The 25,751-nt window shown below is 39.7% G+C and overlaps 1 protein-coding gene and 1 non-coding gene across 2 annotated transcripts in view; one reads left to right on the top strand and one right to left on the bottom strand.

Annotated features, from left to right (window-relative positions):
* FANCC (Fanconi anemia complementation group C) overlaps positions 1 to 25,751 on the top strand; it is a 261,505-nt gene that overhangs the window by 86,513 nt on the left and 149,241 nt on the right. Inside the window, exon 4 of the mRNA XM_003783068.3 lies at positions 3,870 to 3,964. Within this exon, the coding sequence (XP_003783116.3) occupies positions 3,870 to 3,964 (95 nt within the window). The remainder of the gene's footprint in view (positions 1 to 3,869; positions 3,965 to 25,751) is intronic.
* LOC111722953 lies at positions 16,961 to 17,067 on the bottom strand. The gene has a single exon (XR_002771576.1). It is a non-coding gene; the product is annotated as a U6 spliceosomal RNA (small nuclear RNA).

Genomic DNA, 25,751 nt, shown 5'->3' on the forward strand with positions numbered 1-25,751 from the left:
CCGGGCTGGATTCGAACCTGCCACCTTAGGTGTATGTGGCTGGAGCCTTAGCCGCTTGAGCCACAGGTGCCAAGCCGAATATAAATGTCTTAACACAATAACTAAGAAAATGCGGTGAAGGCTATGTTAACCAGTTTGATGAAAACATTTCAAATTGTATATAAAATCAGCACATTGTACCCTAGGATTTTATTAATGTACACAGCTATGATTTAATAAAAAAGAAAATAGTGTTCATGACCCCAAACTGACTTTACAACCCCTGGCATATCATAATCAATAATTTGAAGAACATTGTGGGGGTGGCACCTGTGGCTCAAAGGAGTAGGGTGCTGGCCCCATATGCTGGAGGTGGCGGGTTCAAACCCAGCCCTGGCCAAAAACTGCAAAAAAAAACCAACGTTGTGGTAGGCCAATGCTGATGTCAGGAAAAAGGAAAAGAAATCATTGTATGACTTCATTTAGAATCACCACTCATTGTTAGATGCTTCATAGATTTAATAACTTTGTAGATTTAATAACTTTAATAAATGAAATACTGTGCCCTTTAAGTATGTATAGTGGATATAAGTTACATCCTCAATTTAGAAATATTTAAATGTGGGAAAGTTTGTGTTGTAGGGTATAAGGCATTGCTCGCTTTGTGCTGGACACTGTTGTCTGTGAAATACATAGTAGATTTTATTGAGTTCTCATTGACAATCTTGCAAGACAGATAATTATGGGTTAGAGTAAATAAGACACTCTCCTCAAAATACAAAACAAATAAGAGCCAGGACCCCACTCCTCATGTGACTCTGAAGTCCACCTTGTTGATAACATTCTGTCCCCATTGTGGTTGAAGTGTTCCAGTCTTGGCATTACCAGCTTTACTTGAGTATGTGTTGTTCACTCGACATATACATGTTAAGTTTTGGGGTTTTTTTGGTATGGCAGACCCTAGGAAAACATGGCTCACAATTTTTGCCCATTGAGAACTTGCATTCAGGCAAAAAAGAGATCTAAACAGATCAACCTGACCCAGTGTGGTGGTTCCTATTGTGAATGGAGCAGGGAGCAATAGTTGCTGAGGGGAAGAAGGGTTTCATGGAGAGCCCCCTCTTAGAGGACAATTGGTGAAATGGTGTTCTCTATAACAAGCTACTAAACAGACTGGGTCTTATATTTTTGTGAAAGTGAGAGATAGGTTGGAGTGATTTATCCCTATGCCCTTCAATTTGTATCTGTCTGTGATCTTTCCTTTGCACCTTATCTGCATTACATTGGCCCCCTCTGATGACAACCAGAAACAAATTCTCCATTCCCTTGTCTTTCAAGGCTTATGTTACCTTTTGAACTGCCCTTAAAGTTCAGTTTCCTACTTGAGGAGATATCTTTGGTTCTGAGCTCATGGCAGCAACTGACAGGCATAAAACCGTGAGCAGTTAAATCCTGCCTACGTCACCACTGCTGTTCTCACTAGTTGGGCACTTTCTTCTCAGAAGGGATAATTTCATATGGTTTTATAATATCAAAATTACTTTGTGAATGTAGTAAAAGCAGTTTTCATCGTAGAAATAAGCCAGTCATGCATAGTATTGATTGAGAACAGAATCAGAATAAAAGGGTAATAAGGCAGGAAGAATGATTTGGAAACTCATTCTAAAAAGAGAAGAGAAAAAATAGATAATAATGGGAAAGGAGAGAACACCCTTTATTCAGTGACGTCCTCTGCCTACGAATACTACTATCACCTCCTAAAACCTGGTCCCTTGGCTCTAGCTTCACCCTCTGGATTAACCATAACAGCTGTATCCCCTCTTCCTCATAATTTGCTGTCTATTCTATGGAACAGTTTCCTCCAGATCTTAGCAGCTTATAATAATAAGTATTTATTGTCTCATAAAATTTTGCTGCCTTCATACTTTTAAACTGTAGAATTAAAGAATTAGTTTGGCTTTCGTTTGGAATTTCAGTTCAGTGTATCAAAAAGTATATTTGATATATTGAAATACATGTTGGCAAATGCTGTTATATTTCTTTCCCCTCCACTCATTTTTAGAATCCATATTTATACTTAAGATCTGTTGTCAGTGACTGCCCCTACAGTGGATCCCCGGATGTTTCCCTTCTCACTTAACTTGTCCTCCAGTTCAGCCCAGTCTCAGGGGAGCTTGACAGGTGGCATCCCCTAAGTGCTGGTGGCACTCATGAATAACAAGTGATGACTTGTGTATGTAAATCCCAAAGCAAAGTCAGCTGTAAGTTCTTTAGCAGTATGTTTTTAGTGCATTTCAGTACCTTGACTCTGGGCAGAGAAAGGCAGCTCCTAAAGGCTGGATGCAAGTTCCTCTGTCTTTTCTCCCTTCCTCTCCCCTTCCCTCTTCTCTTCTGTTTGAGAAAAAAAACTATGCACTTGTTGAACCAAGTGTGCAGAATCACTGAACACCTGAGGGAAAACTCCCAGCTTTTGAATTCTTTTAGATTTCAACTGCATAAACTAAGCCCCCGTTCCTTCCGTCCTTTTTAAGAAATGCTCTTCATCAGGGTACATTCTTTTTAACCACCTACTTTTGTAAGCATATCATTGAATGTGTCTGTCACACACTTGCTACATGAAGCTACTTAGAATTTCTTCTAATACTTAAACTGTGGGAAGTACAGCAGTCACATTTTTAATCAGTGACATTGGTTAAACCTAAAGAACCCTAGGATTTTTAGAGGTTAAATTATATGACTCCTGAAATGAACTGATTTTAGGCAAGCCAGTGCCTTATAATGCTTTATTTGAGCTCGTAAAAGCTAGGAAAAGAATGAATGTCCTCAGAATAACCTCTGGTAAAGTTTGTTCAGGGATGTTAAGTATTGGGAAAGCATAAGTTTATGGATGTTCATGGGGGAAAAACGGGTTTAAAAATTACTGTTAGCATCCTTTGGTTTGTGAATGAAAATACAGAGGTAGCATACGGTAGTTTGTATTGTCTTTATTTCTTGGTCAGTGAAGCCCTCAGAAGCTCCTGTGTATTAGATAGCCGAAGATGAGAAGGTAGAGAGCACTGATTCTAAGTGCTGGGTGTCTCAGCCTCACCCTGTGGCCTTACTATATATTCTGAAGTTACTTTGCTCTAGTGCAGGCCCCGATATCTTCTATTTCTAGGCCTCTTTTTTGTTTCTTAACAATGTTATAAATCTGTAGCTGGAATAGACTCAGTCACCACAGAGGAAAAAGTAAGTGGCTTATAGATGTTCCCACCAAATGTAAGATTTCAAAGTTCAGCATTCATCACATATTTGGTAAAGTTTTAAGTTTTAGAGTGACAAATTAGAAGCATGTCAGAGGCTTCTATTATATCCATACTGTTTGGTACTAAGAATATATTTTAAAATAAATATATATGTGTGTGTGTGTGTATGCATGTTATATATATATATTTTTTTTCACGCATATAGCAAAATTTGTTTTTAATAAATGAAGGCATTTTAGCAAATTAGAAATTTAAAATATTAAATCAGAATTTTTGACTACTGACTGACTATAGCAGTTACGTTTCCTTAAAAAGATTGAAATTACTAATGGTTTGAAATGTGAAATAAAAAACTCATCTTGAGAAAAACCTGGTTGTTTTAGTTCTTTCCATCATTCTCATTTGGCTTTAAAAAGTGCTGCTGTTACAGAAGGGAATTGACCACACAAGAGCTAACCATAAGTGATCCCAAACCCACAAGAAGAGAGAAACCCACAAAGTTAAGTTTCACACATGTGTCTGGATACTTAGTTTGTGAACTTAGTAGTTTGAGATTTTCCTAAGTATAATGTTAAAAAACATTTTAAACTGATTATTTTTTTCTTTCTATTTGATTTTTACTCATTTTAGTTTTTCTTTTTGCAGATGAAAGCCAAAAAATTCTAATGTGTTGCTTATGTTGTCTGATTAACAAACAACCACAGAATTCTGGAGAATCAAAACTTAACTCCTGGGTACAGGTAAGAGAGTGAATCTTGATCTGTACCATTTTGAATTAAATCAATCACTTAAAGGTGCTACTTTATACTTTTTGGTGGGTCCAGTTCAGTCATGTTTTAGAAACTTCTTCCAACATACCCTTCACTGTTACATTATCCTGCTGAGTATAAAGTTTTTCAAGAGATTTCAATTTTGCTTGACTGTGAATTCCAAAAGATACTGGTCCTTAAGGTGAACTTCCCTGTGCTTACTAAGACCTGACCCTGAGTGATTTGGGAAAGCTATTTTCAGGTAATTAAAAGAATGTATGGCATTTCCCTTTAGCAATTACTATCCTTCAAAAAAATTGTTTTCCCCTTATGACCTAGCTTAAATATTTATATAATTTCTCTCCAGTTATTTCTCTGCCTCTCTCAGAATGTAGCAAAATGAAAATTCAGCAGTGCTCAGGAGGCAGCAGTCTTTATTTTGCGTTCTAAAATGGGTTCTGGGCCAGTGTGCCCAATGACTAGTACTTGGTGCTACTCGGCCACTGCTGCTCACACTGTCAAGTGAGTGTGACCTACTGTGCTAGTCTAGATAGCTGACAGCTTTCTGGATTTCCCCTGTCTGTTTTTGCTTCCTCTTGAAGGGCAGGCATAAGTTGGAGAAGGATGTAGGGCAGTGGCAGCTGCCCTCACCACCAGTTGGCTGTTCTTTTCTGTTAGCCCCACTGTTTGACTGCAGCAACAGCCTGAGGACTTGCTGGTGCCTGTCAGACCCCACTTAGTGTGCATATGGTTCAGATTAGCTGCTTAGTATTATGAAATCACCCATCCAGATTGATGCATGTGGTTTTGTCTATCAATCTGACTGGTGATATCATTTCATTCACTGCCTTTTACGATTCCTTTGTTTTGGGTAAAATTGCTAACAGAAATGATAAAGGCAGTATTTATATTTTTCTGTTAGATTAAAAGATAAATAGAAGGGGCAGTAAAAATGAAAGGGATTAGTGAAGGGAAAGAAAGATTACAAACTTTAATTAGAAAGGAAATTAATGTACAGAGCTGAACAAAGGAACTGATAAGTAGAGTTAGGAAAGAAGGGGTGTGTAAAAAGCAAAGCTATAGAAATAGAATAACGTATTTAGTTTGTATTTTTTAAATTGTTTTATTGAGTACTTGACATTTCAGTGATTATTTAACATGTAATTTTGTATTGGTTAGCTCATTAAATCCTGAAATAGGCCATTTAATAAAGTGTTTTTAGGGTGACTGGGTTAACTTTCTTCATTTAAATCATGGCTTTATTAGTCTGTTTTTAAATTTCTGGCCTCACATTTTAATCTGTGGTTTTCTCTTATTTAATAGTATGTCCATTTATTCATAGGTACTTATTAGGTATAGTGCAGGAAAGTAAAGTTCTTAATTCCTGCCTTCAGGGAATTAACAGACTGGTAACCAGGTCAGTCTAGTGTGGTTGGGTTGTTATTGATAGAGAGATCTGTGTGTAGGCGCGATTGTGGCATAGAAAGGGGGCAGTTGCTCAGACTTGGGCGTTTAGAGAAATTTGCTGGGGGAGGTGATCTATAAGCTGAGTTCTAAAGGATAGGTAGCAGAGCAAGAATAGACTTAGAATATACCTGGCAGCAGAAAAGGGAGCATATGCAGTACGGTGATGAGAAAGCACATGCTGTACTCAACTAAGGGCAGGTGGGTAGATATGCCTGGGCTTGGGGTTCTGTGAGCTTGGTGATGAAGCATGAAGACAGAGAGACGGGCAAACACCAAGCTTTATGTGTGATTATTAAAAACTTTTATTTTATCTTGAAGGGAATGAGGAAACAATTAGAGTATTTAAACAGAGAAATCATATGGCCAGGTGTGAGTTTTAGAGACTAACAGCAAAAAGGAAGTTGGTTGGGAAGTGGGCAAGGAGCACCTTGGGAACTATTATGGTCATGAAGGTGAGAAATTGTGAGGGCCTGAATGAAATGGAGAAGAGGGACCAGATTTATAAGATATTGATGAGGCAAATATTCAGATGATGTAATGGCAGATTAAATGGAGGTATACTTGGGTGGGTGGGGGTGAACATGTATAGACAGTAGTTGAATGTAAGTTCTCAGGTAAGTGAGCTGATCTGCTGGCAGAGAGTTGGGAGTCAGCAGCCTATGGAAATAGTGGCAGTGTCGGGGGAGGTGAGACTGGAGATAGTGACAGGAGATGTGGGCACGAGAGACAGCTTTGGGAGATGCTGACATTAAAGAGCAGGTGGGAAAGTGATCAGTGCTGCAGAATAGAACGAAGAGTCCAAGAAGTAGAAGGAGAAAAGCAATAGCACTTTAAGGAGGCTGACGCTCATATCTAACACTGTGGAGCAGCACTGTCCAGCAGAAATAAAATACATACGTGCTCCATAGATGATGGACATCTTCCATAGCTGCTTTAAGAAATGTAAAAAGAAACAGGCAAAATTAATTTTAGGAAGATATTTAATCCACTTTTTCCCAAATGCTATCACTTAAATATGTAATTTTTAAATTTAAATTTGATTGAAATTGGAAGTGCTCAGTTGCCATGTGTTAAGTGGTCACCTGCAGGACAGGGCCACTGTGGAACATCAAGTAGGAGCCCTGAGAAGCGTTCCTCAGAGGAAAGACCTTGGGAGGGGAAAGGAAATAGCCAGATTGCTCCAGATGGAGTAATGATGGGGAGGGAGGAAGCAGGTATGATACATGTTTAGTTACTCTTTCAAGAAACTTGTCAGTGAAGGAAGGAGTCATTCAACATCCCTGTGAAAATTATATGTTATAATTTAATAAAAATTGTTAATTCATTCAGCCAATACTTAATTTATGCCTTTATGTGCTAGGAGTTTCTAATTGTGGTGATAAAATGTCAAGTCATTCTGTGTTGTTGGAGCATTTCAAGTATAATTGAAATAGCCTCAATCAAAGACCAAGACTTTTGTCTATAAATTATAAAGTTCAGTAAAAAATCAAATTAATAAAGTCAAAAATGTTAGAGTTGTGTTTTTAGCACAGAGAAGAAACAAAAATTTTGTTTGATGCTTGTTATGTGTTAGTTTCTGTTGTATTAAAAACATTAATAAACTTTTTTGTGACTTTACTAAGAATTGCAAATTTGGTTATGGTCACAGGACACTTTTTACATTTTTTGGGCAGAGTGTTTGGTTCTTGAAAAATTTAGTTTTACTGGTGAATCCATTAAACATATTTTTTGAGCACCTACTGCATGCCAGGCACTATAACAGCCTTGTACTGGACCCAGAAAATCTGTATTCATAGCCTATAGTTGAAGGGAGGAGGCTTCTAGGGTCTGCCTCCCTATCCCCCTGTTTTTGGGATACCCGTCTTCTTTGGGTAAGACCATTCCACTATTATTTTTTATCCTGATGAAAAGAAAACAGTAGAACACCAGGAACAGAGATCAAAAGGACTATATTCTGGGGTGGCACCTGTGGCTTAAAGGAGTAGGGTGCTAGCCCCATATGCCAGAGGTGGCAGGTTCAAAACCCAGCCCTGGCCAAAAAAAAAAAAAGGACTATATTCTGTCTTTATTATTCTCTTTCAAAATGCAGTGCTAAGCAATATCCAGATTGCTTCAGTCTTCTACTTTATTCTTCTTTTAAAAAAATCTTTTAAATTACAAAATCTAACAAACTTGCATATAAAAGTGAATGAAACATAAATGTCAAGTTTACCAGATTGTTATGAAATAAATACCCTTGTAAGCACCACCTAAGTCAAGAAATAGAACAGGGGCGGTGCCTGTGGCTCAAAGGAGTAGGGCCCTGGCCCCATATGCCAGAGGTGGCAGGTTCAAACCCAGCCCAGCCAAAAATTGCAAACAAACAAACAACCAACCAAAAAAAAAAAAAAAGAAAGAAAGAAAAGAAAGAAATAGAACAGGACACTGCCTGGCTCATAGCTGCTCCCTGCCCCCATATGTCCCTTCTTCCTTTTTCCCCCTGTGGCCTCCACTATCCATTACTACTAGCTAGATTTTTGTTTACAGGTGCTTTATGGTTTTACTACTTAATTATGCCATTTGGCCTTTTTGTTTGTTTGTTTGTTTGTTTGCTTCAAAGAAAATGGAATACAGAATGTATTTTGTATTTGATTCAGCTGTAATGTTGACTATCGTTGTAGTTTGTCCATTTTTTCATTGCTATGTGGTGTTCTATTTCATCAATATGCCATAATTTATCCATTCTATCTTTGATGGAAATTTGTTTTCCATTTTGGGAGAATTAGGAGTAATGTTGGCATGAATGTTCTTCCACATATATTAAGGTTCCAAAGCATGTATTTTATAAAGAAGTGAAATTTCAGGATATAGGATATGAATGTCTCTGATTTTATTAGCTCGTGCCAAATTGCTTTCCATGGTGTGGTACCAATTTAAATTCATATGATTAATTTGTGAGAGTGCTCTGGCCTCCATGTCACTTGCTACTGACATACATTCAAAGTTTAAGTTATTCTGTGGGATGTGTATAGTAGTATCTGTTATGGTTTTAATTTGTATTTCACTGAAGTTCACTATTTTGTGGAATATCTGTTCAAGTTGCTTAATCATTTGTCTACTTGATGTTTTTCTTACTGATTTGTAGAAATTCTATGTACATGCTGATACGCTGATATAGGCCTTTTTATGGAAACTATAGGTATTGCATTTTTTGGACAGTGTAAGGTATGAGTGTTTTCATTTTGTTTCCATGTGGATATCTCATTGCCCAGCACCATTTGTGAAGAATCATTTCTCACTAATCTATGGTGCTACTTTTGTCCTAATTCAAGTGTCTTTGTATGTGCAAGTGTGGTCCTGAATCTGTCCATTGGTGGTGGTGTGTATCTGTGAGGGTTAATTTTATGTATCAACTTGACTGGACCATGAGGTACCCAGATGATTGGTCAAACATTATTCTGGTGTTTGGGTGAGATTAACATTTAAATTGGTAGACTGTTTATAGCAGAGTGCATCACCTAATATGGGTGGGCCTCATTCAGTCAGTGAAGGCCTGAATAGAATGAAAATGTTGACCCTCCCCTGAATAAGAGAGAATTCCTTTTGCCTGACAGCTTTTGAACTGGGGCCAAGGACATTGGCCTTTTCCTGCCTTCAGACTCAAACTAAAATATCAGCTGTTCTTGGAACTCTAGCCTTGCTAGTGTTCAGACAGAAACTCAGCCAACAACTCTTCTGGTTCTCTTTTGAATCAGACTGGAATTATACCGTTGGCTTTCTTGGGTCTCTGACTTGCTACCCTCTGTAATGGTGTTAACCAGTTTCCTATAATGAATCCCAGTGTGTATATGTGTGTTTGTCCTCTTGGTTCTATTTCTCTGGAGAACTCTGACTCTCTGACTAACATACTGTCTTTGTGTCAGGGCTACATTGTCATTATTACTATGGCCTTCTAAGTATCTTATCCATGAGGAAATTCTTCCATCTTGTTGTTCTTCATCAAGATGGTCATGGCTAGTGTTGGAACTTTGCGTTACCATCACATACATTTTAGAATGCACTTGTCATGTTTTATTAGAAAACAAAATAACTTGTTTTTTTGTTGAGATTTTACTGCACTTAATCTTAGCCAAAAGGCTAAGAAGTGATACTTTTGGGGATTTTTGACTGGCATCGTAATCAGTCAATTTGGTAAGAATCTCACTGGCCACTATGCCCTTAAGCAAAATTGACTTTTATCAGCTTTGTTTAGGAAATTGAACAGTACTTGAAACAATATAAATTTTTGAAGGAATGTATGATATGAATGAATGAATAAGCCTCAAGTGGCTAAGGCGCCAGCCACATACACCTAAGGTGATGGGTTCGAATCCAGCCTGGGCCCACCAAAACAACAATGACGGCTGTAGCAAAAAATAGCCAGGCGTTGTGGTGGGGGCCTGTGGTCCCAGCTACTTGGGAGGCTGAGGCAGGAGACTCACTTGAGCTCAGGAGTTGGAGGTTGCTGTGAGCTGTGATGCCATAGCACTCTACCCAGGGGGATAGCTTGAGGCTCTGTCTCAAAAAAAAAAAAAAAAAGATATGTAACTTCATTATTTCAACCAGTTTCCCTGTTAACTTTGAAAATTATTTTTGCCAACTACTTATTAGCTCGCAGTAGAAGTGCCAGCTCTGCTATTTCCTAGTGTTTACTTACAAGGAAATACTTCATAGTATTATTTTTTATCTCTGACTTCTTTTCAGGGATCTTTTGAAGCCAGGTGTCCATCTATGGTTACTTGAGTTAGATAGCATAAGCAGTAATCTTCCTTACTGGCCATATAGAAACTGTCATGCTTATTTCCTGAAAGGAAATATAAACATGAGGGAGCCTTGCCAGCCCTCTGTGTGGTGGAATCCCCACTCTTTCCTTGGGGTACTGCTTGTTTCATGACATGTGACCAACTAACATCCAGACGGACTAAAGCTACAGTGCTAATCCATTCATGAACAACTATTAAAGCTTACTTCCTTCTTACATGTGAAAGTTCTGATTTTGGCTTGTTTGGGGTCTGCTCACCAGCACTGAGTCTGGAGTAAGGTATCAGGAATAGGAAGGCACAAGAGCAGTGAGAGGAGTCCAGTCATTGCCCCCACTGCACAGCTGGGGGTCTGAAGACCAGCAGCGGTGGTTAGGGCTTTGCCCAGGTCCCTGCCTGATTGCCCACTGCTTCAAACCCTGCTGGGCTCATAGAATCCAGTGGCAGTAGTGGCAGTTCCACATTGAGGGAACCAGCTCAGTGTTCTTTGACCTTCCAGGAAGGGGCCGTTTCCTTCTCTGAGGAGGAATGGAAACTCCCTGGTGAGCCCAAAGGCTTCTGTACCACAATGTCATGCTGGAGAACTTGGCCTTAAAGCCTCCCCAGGTTGTTGGTGTGGAACAGAAGGTGAGGCACCTCTTGCACAAGGTGTTTCTATGAAAGAACTGTCAAAGCCAGAACTCTAAAGGCAGGTTTGTTTGCCCATAAGGCTCACCTCTGTGAGCTTTGTGTCATACCCCTAAAAGACACTTTATGCCTGGATGAGCTACAAGCCACATCCTCTAGACAGAAGTTGTGCTTGGACTGGGCATCAAGAGGTTTACTAGTTGAGTACAAATCTCCATCAGCTCCTGAGCTTGATAGTGGAGAGAAACTCTTAAAAATGTATGTGAGACCAAGCCTCATTTCTGAGGCACTGCAGATTCCATGTGTCAGGGAAGCCCCTTTACCTTTGGGGAGGTTAGGAAAGTGTTTTGGAAAAATCCCAGGATGGAATAGAAAATCAGCCTCTAAACTGAGATAGTGCTAAGAGGCCAAAGAATGATTCAGACAAGTCCAGCTTGGCGAGGTAGGTGAGTTTGTAGGGGTTACTTGCACAGGATTCTTTTCCTAGTCAAGACAGCAATCCTCAGGCTACTTCCGTGCAGCAGCAGGAGTTCTTCCTAGAGTAAGATCTGCACTGTCTGTCACTGGTGGAGTCTTTTTTTTTTTTTTTTCTTGTTGGAGATTCATTGAGGGTACAAAGATCTAGGTTACACTAATTCCATGTATCAAAGTCCCTCTTATAAACATGTTCCTCCCTCAAGAGGTGTGCCAAACACTGTGACCCCAACCCTCTCCCTCCCTCCCTTCTCTCTGCTCCCCCATTCCACCACCCCCAGCCCCCACTATGTACTGGGTCATAGTTGTCCTTATATCAAAATTGAGTACATTGGATTCTTGCTTCTCCATTCTTGTGATGCTTTACTAAGAAAAATGTGATTCACCTCCATCCAAGTTAGTATAAAAGATGTATAGTCTCCATCTTTTTTAGTGGCTGAATAATATTCCATGGTGGAGTCTTAGATTACTTTTAGCAAGTGATGTAAGCTTACTGTCTCTGAGTCATTGTACATTTTCAAATGATACAAGTTAAGCATGCATAGTATTCCCTATTAAGCGAGGACTTTAGGATTAAAATTAATTAAAGGGGTATCTTAAGATAATTAAGATAGCTTAAAATAGTTTAAACTGGTCTTAACAGTATAGGCCTAGGCCAGGCGCAGTGGCTCACACCTGTAATCCCAGCACCCTGGGAGGCCAAGGTGGGTGGATTCCTTGTGTTTGAGACTAGCCTGAGCAAGAGCAAGACCCTGTCTCTACTAAAACTAGAAAAACTAGCTGGGCATAGTGGTACCTGCAGTCCCAGCTACTTGGGAGGCTAAGCCAAGAGGATTGCTTGGGCCCAAGAATTTGAGGTTGCTGTGAGCTTTAATGCCACGGCATTCTACCCAGGGTGACAGAGTGAGACTTTGTCCCAGCCTCCCCCCCCCCCACCAAAAAAAAGAAAAAGTAGCATACTTCTCAAGGGAGATTAGTGAAAGAATAGCAAAGGCAAGGTGAGATTAAGGTATGAGATCAGGAGTATGGGACATTCTTCTTCCATACCTCCACTCTGATTTTATTTTACTTTTAAAATAACACAAATAATACCAATATATTTTTCCTACCTATATCTGTTTGCTTGATTTTCCAAAAACCTCAAGGTTAATTAGATTAATTGGTAAGCGGATTTTTGTTTTCACACATGTAGTGGATATTTAATTGCTTTTCCAGCATTTTTTTTTCCTGAGACAGAATCTCACTTTGTCACCCCCCAGTAGAGTGCTGTGGCATCATAGCTCACAGCAACCTCAGACTCCTGGGCACAAGTGATTCTGTTGCCTCAGCCTTCTGTGTAGCTAGGAAGACAGGCACCTGCCACAACGCCTGAATATTTTTTTTTAGAGGCAGGGTCTTGCTTAAGCGATGCACCTGCCTTGTTCTCCTAGTGTACTGGGGTTACAGGTCTGAGCCACCGTGGTGGGCCCTCTGTTTCTTAATAGTACTCTGAATTTCTGAGCTGTGCATTATTCATTTTGGGTGAGAGTTCTCGGGATGAGTCCACCTGTCTTATGCAATACAACCTCTCCATTCCTCCAGCCACAGTGGTTGGTCATGATGAGCGTATGAGTGAAGGCCATGAGATTCAGGCCTATAGCTTTTGTTTGCCTGATTGGGAGTGAATTGCATCTTTCCTGATGAACATGATTTGAGTAGCACATAGTCCCATAAGTTATCATGGGACCATGAGATTAGAGCCTTCCTGGGAATGAAGTTAGTCCTGAGAAAAAAAAGAGAAAACGGGTCATATTCACATATTTTGAACTTTATTTTAGATAAAGCTTCTCTTGGATTTAAATGTTCTAATATATTCCCTTTTCTGTTTGAGCCAGTTTGTTTCAGGGTTTTGTTACTTCACAGCATCCTGAGATGACATTTTTGTTCGGGGGCATAATAAACTATTCTTTTTAAAGGTTTTGAAATTCAGGGATACATGACACAATTACAGGGAAAAAAGTCTTATTTATCCAAGGGTTATTATGGATAAATAGTGACTTGAACAAAATACTTATAGTTTCTTAAAAGTTGCCTTAATTTATACTGATTCATACTTGTTTTTTTCCACTGCCACTCATTGTGGGAGATACGTATAGTAAGAAGGTGTCTTTCTCCCTAGCCCCAGTCTATTTTATTCTTTTGCACAATCCTGAAATGAATTCATAATATAAGTTTATCACCTCTTGTTCATTTGCCTGGTGGCAGACTGAAATGACATAAACCCAATAATTGAATATCACCACAAGATCATACCAAAAGAGAGACTAGCCTGCAAGGAACACCTTTAGTCCTTCTTAAAGCTTACAAAATAATAAAGGTCTGATGTATACATTCCCCTTTAAAATATCTCTTTCTTTGATTTGCAGTCCATGAAAATTCCTCTTTAAGTTAATTTAGAACTTTCATTGTTTTTTTTGAACTTCCCAAAAAACTAACATGGCTTAGATATTTTATGATTTTTACTTTCTGCTAATATCGTATATAGGCCATCTCAGAAAAATAAATTACAAGGAAAAAATAATGTTCCTAAAATAGTTTTTGGTATGACTCGCAGAATTTAGACTTAAAATTGGGTGTAATAAGAGTCACACTATTGGATATAATAAAAGTCACACTATTGGATGTAATAAAAGTCACACTATTAGGTGGTGACTGTAGTTCAGTGGGTAGGGTGCTGGTCACATACACTGAGGCTGGTGGGTTAGTACCTGGCCAGCTAAAACAACAGTGACAACTGCAACAACAACAAAAAATAGCCGGGTGTTGTAGCAGACACCTGTAGTCCCAGCTACTTGGAAGGCTGAGGCAAGAGAATCACTTAAGCCCAAGAGTTTAAGGTTGCTGTGAGCTGTGAGATGCCATGGCACTCTACCCAGGGCAACAGCTTGAGACTCTGTCTCAAAAACAAACAAACAAACGAGCAAAAAACAAAAAAGATCACACTATTAAAATGGAGTGAAGTTACGAAATAAAATTCTTCTGATAAGGTTAAGTAATTTTGCACTAGACGCTGTGGGCCAGATGTAATGTAGTAAACAAGGTATTGCTTCCAAAGATTTCTCACCCATGAAACCAGCCGTGACCCAGTGAAACCACTCACTTGAATGAAAGCAGTTAGACTTCATGCTGGGTGACATGTGTGATTGCCCTGCAGCTGAACTACACTGGAGGCAACCCTGGCTCATTGGACAGATCTCTTTCACTAGCCTCCAACTGCTGGGCAGAGCACAGGGTTGAATCTTTTCACTGGCCTTGAAAAAAATACCTGCATTGATTTCTGAATTAAACACTTAAAAACATTTTTTTACTTAAGTAATTAAGCAACCATTTAAGCAGTATTTGTCAGTTTACTAGACATTAAGTTCCATAGAATTGGGTCATGTCTTTTTGTTCAGCAGTATATTTTGAGCTTATAGCAGGCACAAAATAAAAAGCTATTGAGTGGATAAAACCAATTAAGTTTTAAAAATTCATAATTTTTTCCCTTTTCTTTTTCCTAAAATGTAGACTCCCTAGAATCTTATGTTTTGAGGTGAATCTGTTAAAAAATCAAATATGGAATGAGGTATCAAAGAAGTACAAATTAGTAAGTCAGTGAGCATCTGTGTTTCTGTGCGCATGCGCTGCCGAGTCCTAAGCTTAAAATTTGAACCTCTCAACCTGAGCTCCATGCCTCTAACTGCTTTCTGAGGTCTCCACTTGGATGTCCCTTGGCATCTTAAACATGTCCAAGATGAATTCCTCATCTTTCCCCCAAAACTTGTTCCTCCCACAGGCTTCTCTAACTTGATTAGAAGCAGCATCATCCTTTCTGTGTCTCAGGTCCCAAACCCTGGAGTTATCCTTAGCTGCTCTTTTCCTCTTACATCTCACATCCAACCTGTTGATTCTGTGTGTGGCACGTATCCAGAATCTGACCCTTCTCACTAGCTTTACTGCCTCTACCTACTTCCATTTACAACACCAGCACCCTTCCCAGGTCCACTGCAGGGTCCCTATCTGTCTTCCTGTGGCCACCCTTAGTTTCCTATAGTTTCAGCCAGAAGAGATATATTTTTTTTAATTTAAATTTAGTATGAGGATACAGACAATTAGGGTATATTGTTTGCATGTGTTAGGTAAAGTCCAAGTTGTAGTTGGGAAGGTTTTTTTTTTTTTTTTTTAAAAGACGGAGTCTCACTTTTTCACACTCAGCAGAGTACTGAGGCATTGTAACTCACAGCAGTCTCAGACTCTTGGGCTCAAGTGATCTTCTTGCCTCAGTTTTTCATTTTTAGTAGAGGCAGGGTCTCACTCTTGCTCAGGTTGGTCTTGAACTCCTGAGCTCCAGCAATCCACCCGCCTCGGCCTCCCACAGTGCTAGGATTACAGGTATGAGCCACCACACCCATCCCGGGAAGTATTTAAAAAAAATAAAAAATCTCTGTTCAAAGCCTGCAGTAGTTTCCTATCTCACTCACAATGAAATGGAAAGTCTGTGCGTAGCTCACCAGGCACTCCATGACCTGGCTCCGTGGGGTCTTGCTGGTCTCTTGTCTCTCCCTTCTGCCCAGCTGTAGGGGCCAGCTTGCTGTTCCCATGCGCACCCAGCAGCTGCCTCCTTAGGGCTTATCATGTGCTTCCATAGCTGGCTCTAGAGGCTACAAGGCTCCTTTGGGCACCCCTCTCAGGCCACTGCTCAAATTTCACCCCCTCATAGAGGCCCCCCTTGTCATCCTGTCTCAGACACTTGTCCTCTGTGCTTTGATACAATCTTCTTCCTAGTGCTGATCAATCCCTGATGTTTTTTTTTTTCTCATTACTTCCCAACTAGTGACATGTTCTGTGAGAGCAGAGACCTTTGTCTATAGCTGATGCAAGGGCCTGACACATAGTAAACATTCAATAGTTATTTGATGAACCAGTAAAGAGATGAATAGAATTTTAGTGGTAAAATATGGTGGCATAGGGTGGGGAGTTCCATATGAAAAGAAGAGATTGAATAGACAGAAGGGTGGGCATAACTGAGAAAAAGGGAGTACTCAGTTACTCAGGTTAGGCTGGAGAACAAAGTATTTATGGGGAGAAGTAGAAATTAAGATTAGAAAAATAGTTTGGGACAAATTTAGGAGAATTATGACATTCACTTTTTTCTTTTTTTATTAAATCATAACTGTGTACATTAATGCAATTATGGGGTACAATGTGCTGGTTTTATATACAATTTGAAATATTTTCATCAAACTGGTTAACATAGCCTTCATGACATTTTCTTAGGTATTGTGTTAAGACATTTATATTCTGTACCTAGTAAATTTCACATGTACCCTTGTAAGATGCACCATAGGTGTAGTCCCACCATACCCTCCCTCCACCCGTCCTCCCTCTTACCCCCCTCCCTCCCTCTCCCCTTTCCCCTTCTTCTTGGGCTATAATTGGGTTATAGCTATAATTGGGTTATAGCTTTCATAAGAAAGCTATAAATTGGTAGGGCTGAGTACATTGGATGCTTTTTCTTCCGTTCTTGAGATACTTTGCTAAGAAGAATATGTTCCAGCTCCATCCATGTAAACATGTAAGAGGTAAAGTCTCTATCTTTCTTTAAGACTGCATAATATTCCAAAAAAATATGGAATCCTTCATGAATTTGCATGTCATCTTTGTGCAGGGGCCACGCTAATCTTCTCCGTATCATTCCAATTTTAGTATATGTGCTGCCAAAGCAAGCACTGTTTTGTTTTTCTTTTTTTTTTTTGAGACATAGTCTCACTATGTTGCCCTTGGTAGAGTGCCATGGTGTCATGGCTCACAGCAACCTCAAACTCCTGGGCTCAAGCGATTTTCTTGCCTCAGCCTCCCAAGCAGCTGGGACCACAGCCACCCACCACAACGCTTGGCTATTCTTTTGTTGAAGTTGTCATTGTTGTTTAGCAGGCCCAGATTGAGTTCGAACCTGCCAGCCTTGGTGTATGTGGCCAGCGTCATAACCACTGTGCTATGGGCTCTGAGGCTATGACATTAACTTGTGAGTTTGTTTATAGATTAGTATTATAGGGCAATCAAAGGAGCTGCCAAAGTGTTTCACTGTGACACTGGGGGAATGTCTGCCATGCTCAGCATGCCTCCCTGTGTCCTCTTTTGCTGTTTTCCAGTTTTTTCTTAATCCTCCTTCCTTCTTTTATTCCATAAGTGCATCCTGAGTGTATCCATAAGTGCAGCATGCTGCGTTGGGGGATATAAAGGCCATGCCTTGCAGGATCTAGTAATTTCATTGCCAGTGAAGGAGTAGATAGTATACAGAAAACTCTGTGGTAGCCCGGAGAGATGGGAGAAGCACTTTGTTGTGGGAGAGCAGGGTGTTGTAGGGCTGGTCAGTGGGCTGCAGAGGCAGACAGGTGAGTTTGCAGTGGGAAGTACAAAGGCCCAGGTAAGCAGAGGCCCAGAGCCTGCATGCTACTAAGCGAACTCAAAGTAATTTGAGGTGGTTGGAGAGAGAGGTTAGAAAAGGTTTTCCTGCTAATGGTAATAAGAATGAGCTGTCCTGTTCATCAAATGCTATGTATTCAGGAAAGTTTAGGGAGGGACAGATTGTGACAGCAACATGGCTCATACTAATGAATTCACTTAACCTGGAAGGCAAGGCTTTAATTGAAGGGGTTTGAAACAGGGGTTGGGGACACTTAGCAGTCAGATGATGGCTTCAGTGTTAAAAATACATTCAAGGGTACAGGAGGGCAGTACTTAGCACTGTTTAGATATTAGGGAGAGGGAAGTAGAAGAGTCAAGAATAATGTTGAGGTTTCAGAGAACTATTAATAACTATCTTATGTGTTAGAAACCATTTGAGAAATAAGGCACTCAGAGGTAGGCAGTTGGAGCTCAGGATGTCAGTTCCTTTACTCCTAAAACAGATTCAAGACTGTAGGTGATGTGTCTGGTTTAGTTGAGTCCCTCTGGATTTGATAGAGGAATCCTCCAGGCATGGGGGATTCATCTCCCTGGCTGGGAGCAAGCCTGCCTGGGTAAGTGAGGTGCAGCAGCAGGCTGGGACACATCCTGGCAGGTCAGGTCAGAGAGACAGAGAAAGGGAATGGATGGGACTGGGGTTTTTAGTCTCCTCTCCCAGATTGACCACCTAGATGAGTTCTCCTGGAAAGGAGAGTGAGGGGCTTGAGAGATGATGTCACAGGTTGGGCTCTCAGGAAACTTGACTTTGAGATGGAGATTAGTGTTCAAGGAGTGCTTTGGGGAAGGACAGCTGTGGAGGGGAAACTTTGCGGGGGGAGGAAAGTTCAGCTGCAATGCAGTCTCTGGAGAACCCTCTGCTGTGCCTGCAGATGTAGAAATGGGAGACCTGTGCCAGGATGGGAGAGCTGAGCCTTTATACCACTGTGTCTACTAGTCCTTGTGATTTGGCTTCTGTGGGACGAGGGTGTGAACTGGCCTTAGGCCAAGACAGTTGAGGATGATTGAGTGTCATGTCACAGTATCCTTTACAGATAGCGAAACTGTTTCTCCTCTGCTTTGCCATCCTGGGGAGTGGATGGACATTATATCTTCTCTGGAAAACTGAAGACTAGATAGTTTGTTTCCATGTAAGAAGTAATGCCTCTGTTTCATGGTAGAACACACTATTGCCTGAGAAATGTAAGGAAAAGAGATGGTGGATCCATGAAAAAAACCACTAGAATGTACCAGAGGAGCAGGAGATAGCACACGCCTGCAGTTCCCCTGGCTCCTGTCCCTGCTGTGCCCTGGGCAGTGGCATGGAGAGACCTTGTCGTCTTCTCTTCTGCCTTCCTTGCTGCCTTTGGGTGTCCCTTCCATCTTGAGATAATAGTTCAGAAAATACAATGAAAATTGAGCCCTCCTGTTCCACTTCTTGTCTGTTTTTGAAAAAAGTGGCTGGGAGCAGGCATCTGAGAAAGAGAGATTGTGGGAAATTTCTTTGTAGTTTTGTACATGTATTTTCCCTAGATTGAGAACCACAAAATCTTCCTGCCATACTGTGTTAGGGCAGTGGAGTCCTAGTGATAGGCTGCCAAATTCAGCATATACATTTAATTAATCATGAAAAGGCATCTCCTTTATTGAATATCCTGTTTTGATTTAGTCTGATAAAATTTTCTTAGCATTTCATATTTTTCAGCATAAATATGGTATTTAGCATTTTGCAGGACTCTGAAAAGTGACAGAATAACAGCTATTCTCATTCTCAAGTATCTCAAGTCCATTCAGGGTGATCATTTTGTTCCACACATGAAGTCTTATTTTTAATTTATGTTTTTGTATGTGCATGTTTCGGAGCAGTAGTATCTGTCTCCTGAGTCATTAATGTGAGCGCACTGAACTTATTAAACTTCCTAGAATGAAAATTTATTCCTCTATAAAATGAAATACCATTTGTGTTCCTGGCTAGGTCTTTGTTTGTTTGGTTTTTTTGTTTTCCATTTCATTTAGATGGAGTTCTGCTTATTATACTCTAAATTGTATCGGATTGTTTTTTAGTAAGTTGCCACTGCTCAAATAGGCCAGATCAAGACATTTATTGCCAATTAAGAACAGGATGTTTGAGATGTTTGGTGATGTTCTCCGGATGACCTGTTTTACATTTTTGTTTTGTTTTGTTTTTGTTTTATGATCACGTTGGCTTTCCATTAAACTATAACTTTCAGTTGGCTTAGTTGATAGAACATTGACCAGATCCCCTTTTCTATCCCCCAGCCCTCACTGCATCTCCCTTCCCCCATTCTCTGCTGTGCTCCAACCTCAGTCTGAAGTGATGAGAATGTTTAGGTCTGTACATTGCAGATTTAATATATGTTTCTATGACATAGGTTTACTGTATTTTAGCCTAAATTGCCTGGGTAGTGCTCCTTGGAACATTTAGGGATAAATCCCTGTGAAAAGTAAATTGAAACAATAATGTCTATAGTGGGAGGTATTTCTAGTGAATAGCCACTGGTGAGGGATGTGTAGATGTCTGCACTACACGTGGCTGCATGATCTCTACATCTGTTTTGAAGTTCATTTGTTTCCCAGACCACATGTGCCTTTCTAAACCCTTAAGGGGGTTGACATCCCTCCCAGGATCCAGGCATTGTGAGCTGGTAACTGTAGCTGGCTTATTCTTTTTGACCTAGAGATTATACTTTGTTTTAGTTTGACTGTTGCTCCTATCAGATCTGGTTCTGTTTAATATTGACAACATTGGAGTTTCTATAAATTAGCAGTAAAGGAACCAGGGATATTTAAACCCATAAATTGTGATTTCCAGGTCTTTTAAAAGCTTTGTGGTTAAAATAGTACTTTAGTGTATGGAAGACATAAGGAGTACTTAGAAAATTCTGGCTATCAGAAGGCTTTCATAGCTCAACTGAAACTACAAAATAACCTCAGTTGAGTCACAGAATCCTTTAGGAATTAGAAAATGCACATCTGTCTTGGCTCTGCTAATGAGATCTTTTATAAATTGCATACCTTCATTTCTATGTATAAAACAAGGGCTAACAAATACTGTATCATGCTGCTGACATAAGGTATCTCAAGTAGTCAGATTTATAGAAATAGAAAGTAGAACAGGGGGAGAGGAGAGGGAGAAACGGGAGCAGTTTTAGTTTTCCAGATGAAAAAGTTTCGGAAATCTGTTGCACAACAGTGTGAATATACTTAACACCACTGAGCTGTACACTTTAAAATGGTGACGATGGTAAATTTTATATTGTGTTTTTACCAAGATTTTCAAAAGAGTAGTGTTACTGTTAATCGAGTGCTTAGTTTCTGCCATACATACGTTATTTTCTTAAATAGTCACAACTCTGGAGGTCGGTATTATTACCCAGATTTATAGATGAGAGGACTTAGAGAAGTACTTTACTAGCTAGTAAGTGGCAGACCATCTTAGGCCTATACATGACTGTGAAGACACTTGGAAAATATAGTCATCAGCTAAACTTAAAAACAGCCTGTTTTTAAGGCTTTTTAACTCTAGAATTGATGATTCTATGATTCTGAGATACTCCAGAGACTATGCAGAGACCTATCAAGTGAGAAAAAAAAGTTTAAATGTGTAGGTATTGAGAGACTATCCCTCCGCTGTTTTTAATGAATAACAATTATACTGGATTTAATCTGTGGCTTCTCACAGCAGCAAATATTGGTTTGTGGGAAGTTGAGGTGTTATTTAAATATTTGAAAAGTTAAAGTGTTGGGGTGGTGCCTGTGGCTCAGTGGGTAGGGCACCAGCCCCATATACCGAGGGTGGCGGGTTCGGACCTGGCCCCGGCCAAACTGCAATAATAGCCAGGTGTTGTGGTGGGCGCTTATAGTCCCAGCTACTTGGGCGGCTGAGGCAAGAGAATCACCTAAGCCCAAGAGCTGGAGGTTGTCGTGGGCTGTGACACCATGGTACTCTACCAAGAGTGACAAAGTGAGACTCTGTCTCTAAAAAAAAGAAAAGTTAAAGTGTTATATCAAGATAGAAATACAGTGTGACAGCATTACGTTTTGAAAGAAGTATAAACTCTAACCAATCACCAGCTGATTTGTTGTAATAAGGTAGCTTTGTGAGTTTTATATTTGTGTAATATAAACTCTGAATTGATACAAAAAAAGAATAGTGCTTACTTCTGTGGCATGGTTTGGTAGGGACTGAGAAGAGCCTTCACTTTTTCACAGTATTTTTTCTTTTGAGACAGAGTCCCACTATGTTGCCCTCAGTAGAGTGCTGTGGCATCTCAGCTCACAGCAACCTCTAACTCTTGGGCTTAAGCAATTCTCCTGCCTCAGCCTTCCAAGTAGCTGGAACTACAGGCACCCGCCACAATGCCTGGCTATTTTTTGTTGGAGTTGTCATTGTTGTTTTAGTTGGCTGGGACTGGGTTTGAACCCGCTAACTTTGGTGTATGTGGCTGGCACGGTAATCACCGTGCTACAGACGGTGAACCTCATGGTATTTTTTGTGCTTTTTGAGTTTTTATTAACAAGCCTGTATTAGTAATTTTGTGGGTTGGATTTGTGTCCCTACCCCCAAATTCATATGTTGAAGAGCTATCGCCTGGTACCTCAGAATGTGAGCTTATTTGTAAATAGGATCATTGTGAATATGATTAGTTAAGATGAGGTCATACTGCATAGGAGAAAGACCCTAATTCAGTGGTTCGCAACCTTCCTAATGCTGCAGCCTGTTAATACAGTTCCTGTGGGTCACAACTCACAGGTTGAGAACTGCTGCCCTAATTTAATATGACCGGTGTTCTTTGTAAAAAGAGGAAACTTGGGCACAGAAAGATGCACACACAGAAAACAATATGTGAAGATGAAGGCAGACAACAGCGTGATACTTCTACAAGCCAAGGAATACCAAAGATTGCCAGAAAACCACCAGAAGTCAGGGGAAAGGCCCTCACAAGGCACCAACTTAGAAGACAATTTGTTCTGAGAATTCTAGCATCCAGAAAGTGAGACGATAAATTTTTGTGGCTTAAGCCACTCAGTTTGTGGTAATTTGTTATAGCAGCCCTAGCAAACTAATATAATTTCCAAAGAAAATGAAAACAAAAAAATTTTTAAGTGGAAAAAAAAAGTTAAACATGGCTTTTAAGAGTTTATGCAAATAAATTTAAAATTAAGAAAGGATCTTTAGGTTAGGCTTGGTGGCTCACACCTGTAATCCTAGCACTCTGGGAGGCTGGGATGGTTGGATGGCCTGAGCTCATGAGTTCAAGACTAGCCTAAACAAAAAAGAGACCCTGTGCCTACTAAAAAAAAAAAAAAAAAAAAAAAAAAAACTAGCTGGACATGGCGGCGGGTGCCTGTAGTCCTAGCTACATAGGAGGCTGAGGCATGAAGATTGCTCAAATGCATGAGTTTGAGGTTGCTCTGAGTTATGAGACATGGCATTCTACCCGGGCAAGAGAATGAGACTCTGTCTCAAATGAAGAAAGGAAAGGAAAGGAAAGGAGAGAGGAGAGAGGAGAAAGGAGAGAAGAGAGGAGAGGAGAAAGGAGAGGAGAGGGGAAAGGAAAGGAAAGGAGAGGAAAAAGAAAGAAAATAAAGGATCTTTATATGTGAAGGTGTGTTCATTGTAATATTTTTTGGTAGTTGGAATCAATGAGAAACAATCCAAATATCTAGATGTCGATGAAAAAACAAATTATATCTATCTGATGAAATACTGTGTTGTCATTTTATAACCTATGAAATGTATATAACATGAACAAAAAGCTAGATGTAAAAATCTTTACACAAAATGGTAACAGTTGTGCAAAATGTGTATGTATTGGGCTAAAATTAGAAGGGAACACAGAAAATGAAAAGGCTTTATTACAATTAGGGAATCATGAATGGATTTTTCCTTAAAATCTTTAAATTATTTAGTTTTTTGATTATTTAAGATAAGGATTCATGCAGTTAGGTTACATTGTGAATCTTTCACCTAGGAGGTGTGAAAGATTCACACATATACCCCATACATTGTACCCTTTAGGTGGGAGCTTACTGAACCCCTCTTCCCTCCCCTCTGCCCTTCTTGATTTGAATTGTGTTTTTCCTCTATTGTGGGCCTGTAGTTGTTCATCTGCTGGTTTCAAATTAGTATTGAGTATATGAGGTGCTTGCTTGTCCATTCTTGAGATACTTTAATAAGGAGAATTTCCTTGCAACAATATCCAGGTAAATACAAAAGGTGTGAAGTCTCCATCTTTATGGCTAAATAGTATTCTGCGGTATACATATACCAAGTTTATTAATGCATCTGTGGGTTGATGTGTTTCCATATCTTTGTTATTGTGAATTGCACTGCTATAAACATTCGAGTGCAAATGTACTTACTTAAAATGCATTTTTTTCTTCTGCATAGATACCTAGTGATGAGATTACGGATCAAATGGAACGTCTACTTTTAGATCTTTGAGGATTTTCCATACATCTTTCCAAAAAGGCCGTGCTAGTTTGCAATCCCACCAACAGTTGTAAACTGTTGGGTGCACCCTTACTCTAACCCTCACAAATCTGCTGCTTTGGGGCTTTGTCATGTGGGCTGTTCTCACTGGAGTTAGGTGGTATCTCAAGATGATTTTGATTTGCATTTCTTGGATGATGAGGGATGATGAGCATTTTTTCATGTGTTTGTTGGCCATTTGTCTTCTTGAGAGAAGATTCTCTTCATGTCTTTTGCCCAGTGATTAGTTCTTTTTCTGTTGATTTTCTTGAGTTCCTTGTAGATTCTGGTTATTAGCCCTTTGTCAGATTCATACTTGAGATATATGTTCTTGTATTCTGAAGGTTGCCTATTTGCTTTGTTTATTGTCCGTAGCTGTGCAGAACTGTTATAAGCATGATTATGTCCCATTTATTTATTTTTGTTGTTGCTATAATTGCCCCTGGGGTCTTGTTCATAAAATCTTACTCCAGGACAATATTGTTAAGAGTTTTTCCCACACTTTCTTCTAAAGTTTTTATAGTTTCAAGTCTTAGATTTAAGTCTTTTTATCCAGCATGAGTTAATTTTTGTTAAGTGGTGAGAGGTGCATGTTGTTTTAGCCTTTTACATGTGGCTAACCAGTTTCTCCTAGCGCCATTTATTAAATAGGTACTGTTTTCCCCAGTGTATGCTTGTGTCTGGTTTATTGAAGATCAGATGATGATATTTGGTTTCATCTCTAGGTTCTCTATTCTGTTCCATAGATTTATGTTTCTATTTTTATGCCAGTACGATGCTGTTTTGATTAATATGCATTTGTAATATAAACAGAAATCTGGTAATGTGATACCTCCGATTTATTTTTATTTCTTAATAATTGCCTTGGCTATTCAGATTTTTTTCCTGTTTCCGTACAAAATGAAAAACTATTTTTTCAAGTTCTTCAAAGTACAACATTGGTGTTTTAATGGGGATTGCATTAAATCTGTAGATCACATTAGGTAGTAGAGGCATTTGATCAATATTAATTCTTCCTAGCCATGAATGTGGCATGTTCTTCCATTTGTTAATGTCTTCTGCTATTTTTTGTTTTTTGAGACAGAGTCTCAAGTTGTCGCCTTGGGTAGAGTGCCGTGGTATCACACTCACAGCAACCTTAAGAAATTCTCTTGCCTCAGCCTCCCACGTAGCTGGGACTTCAAGCACCCACCACAAAGCCCGGCTATTTTTTGGTTGTAGTTGTCATTGTTGTTTGGTAGGCTCAGGGTGGATTTGAACCTGCCAGCTTTGGTGTATGTGGCTGGCGCCCTAGCCGCTGAGCCTCTTCACATTCTGTTAGGTGTATTCATTCCAAGGTATTTCATGTTCTTTGAAGCTACTGTGAAGGGTATTATGTTTAGTTTAATTCTCAGCTTGACTGTTATAGGCATGTAGTTTTTTGTAGTATGAATTCTACTGATTTGTGGACATTGTTTTTTTTTTTTTTTTTTTT

Source organism: Otolemur garnettii, unplaced genomic scaffold (assembly GCF_000181295.1).
Source record: "Otolemur garnettii isolate 467f Iridium unplaced genomic scaffold, OtoGar3 scaffold00006, whole genome shotgun sequence".
NCBI lineage: Eukaryota > Metazoa > Chordata > Mammalia > Primates > Galagidae > Otolemur > Otolemur garnettii.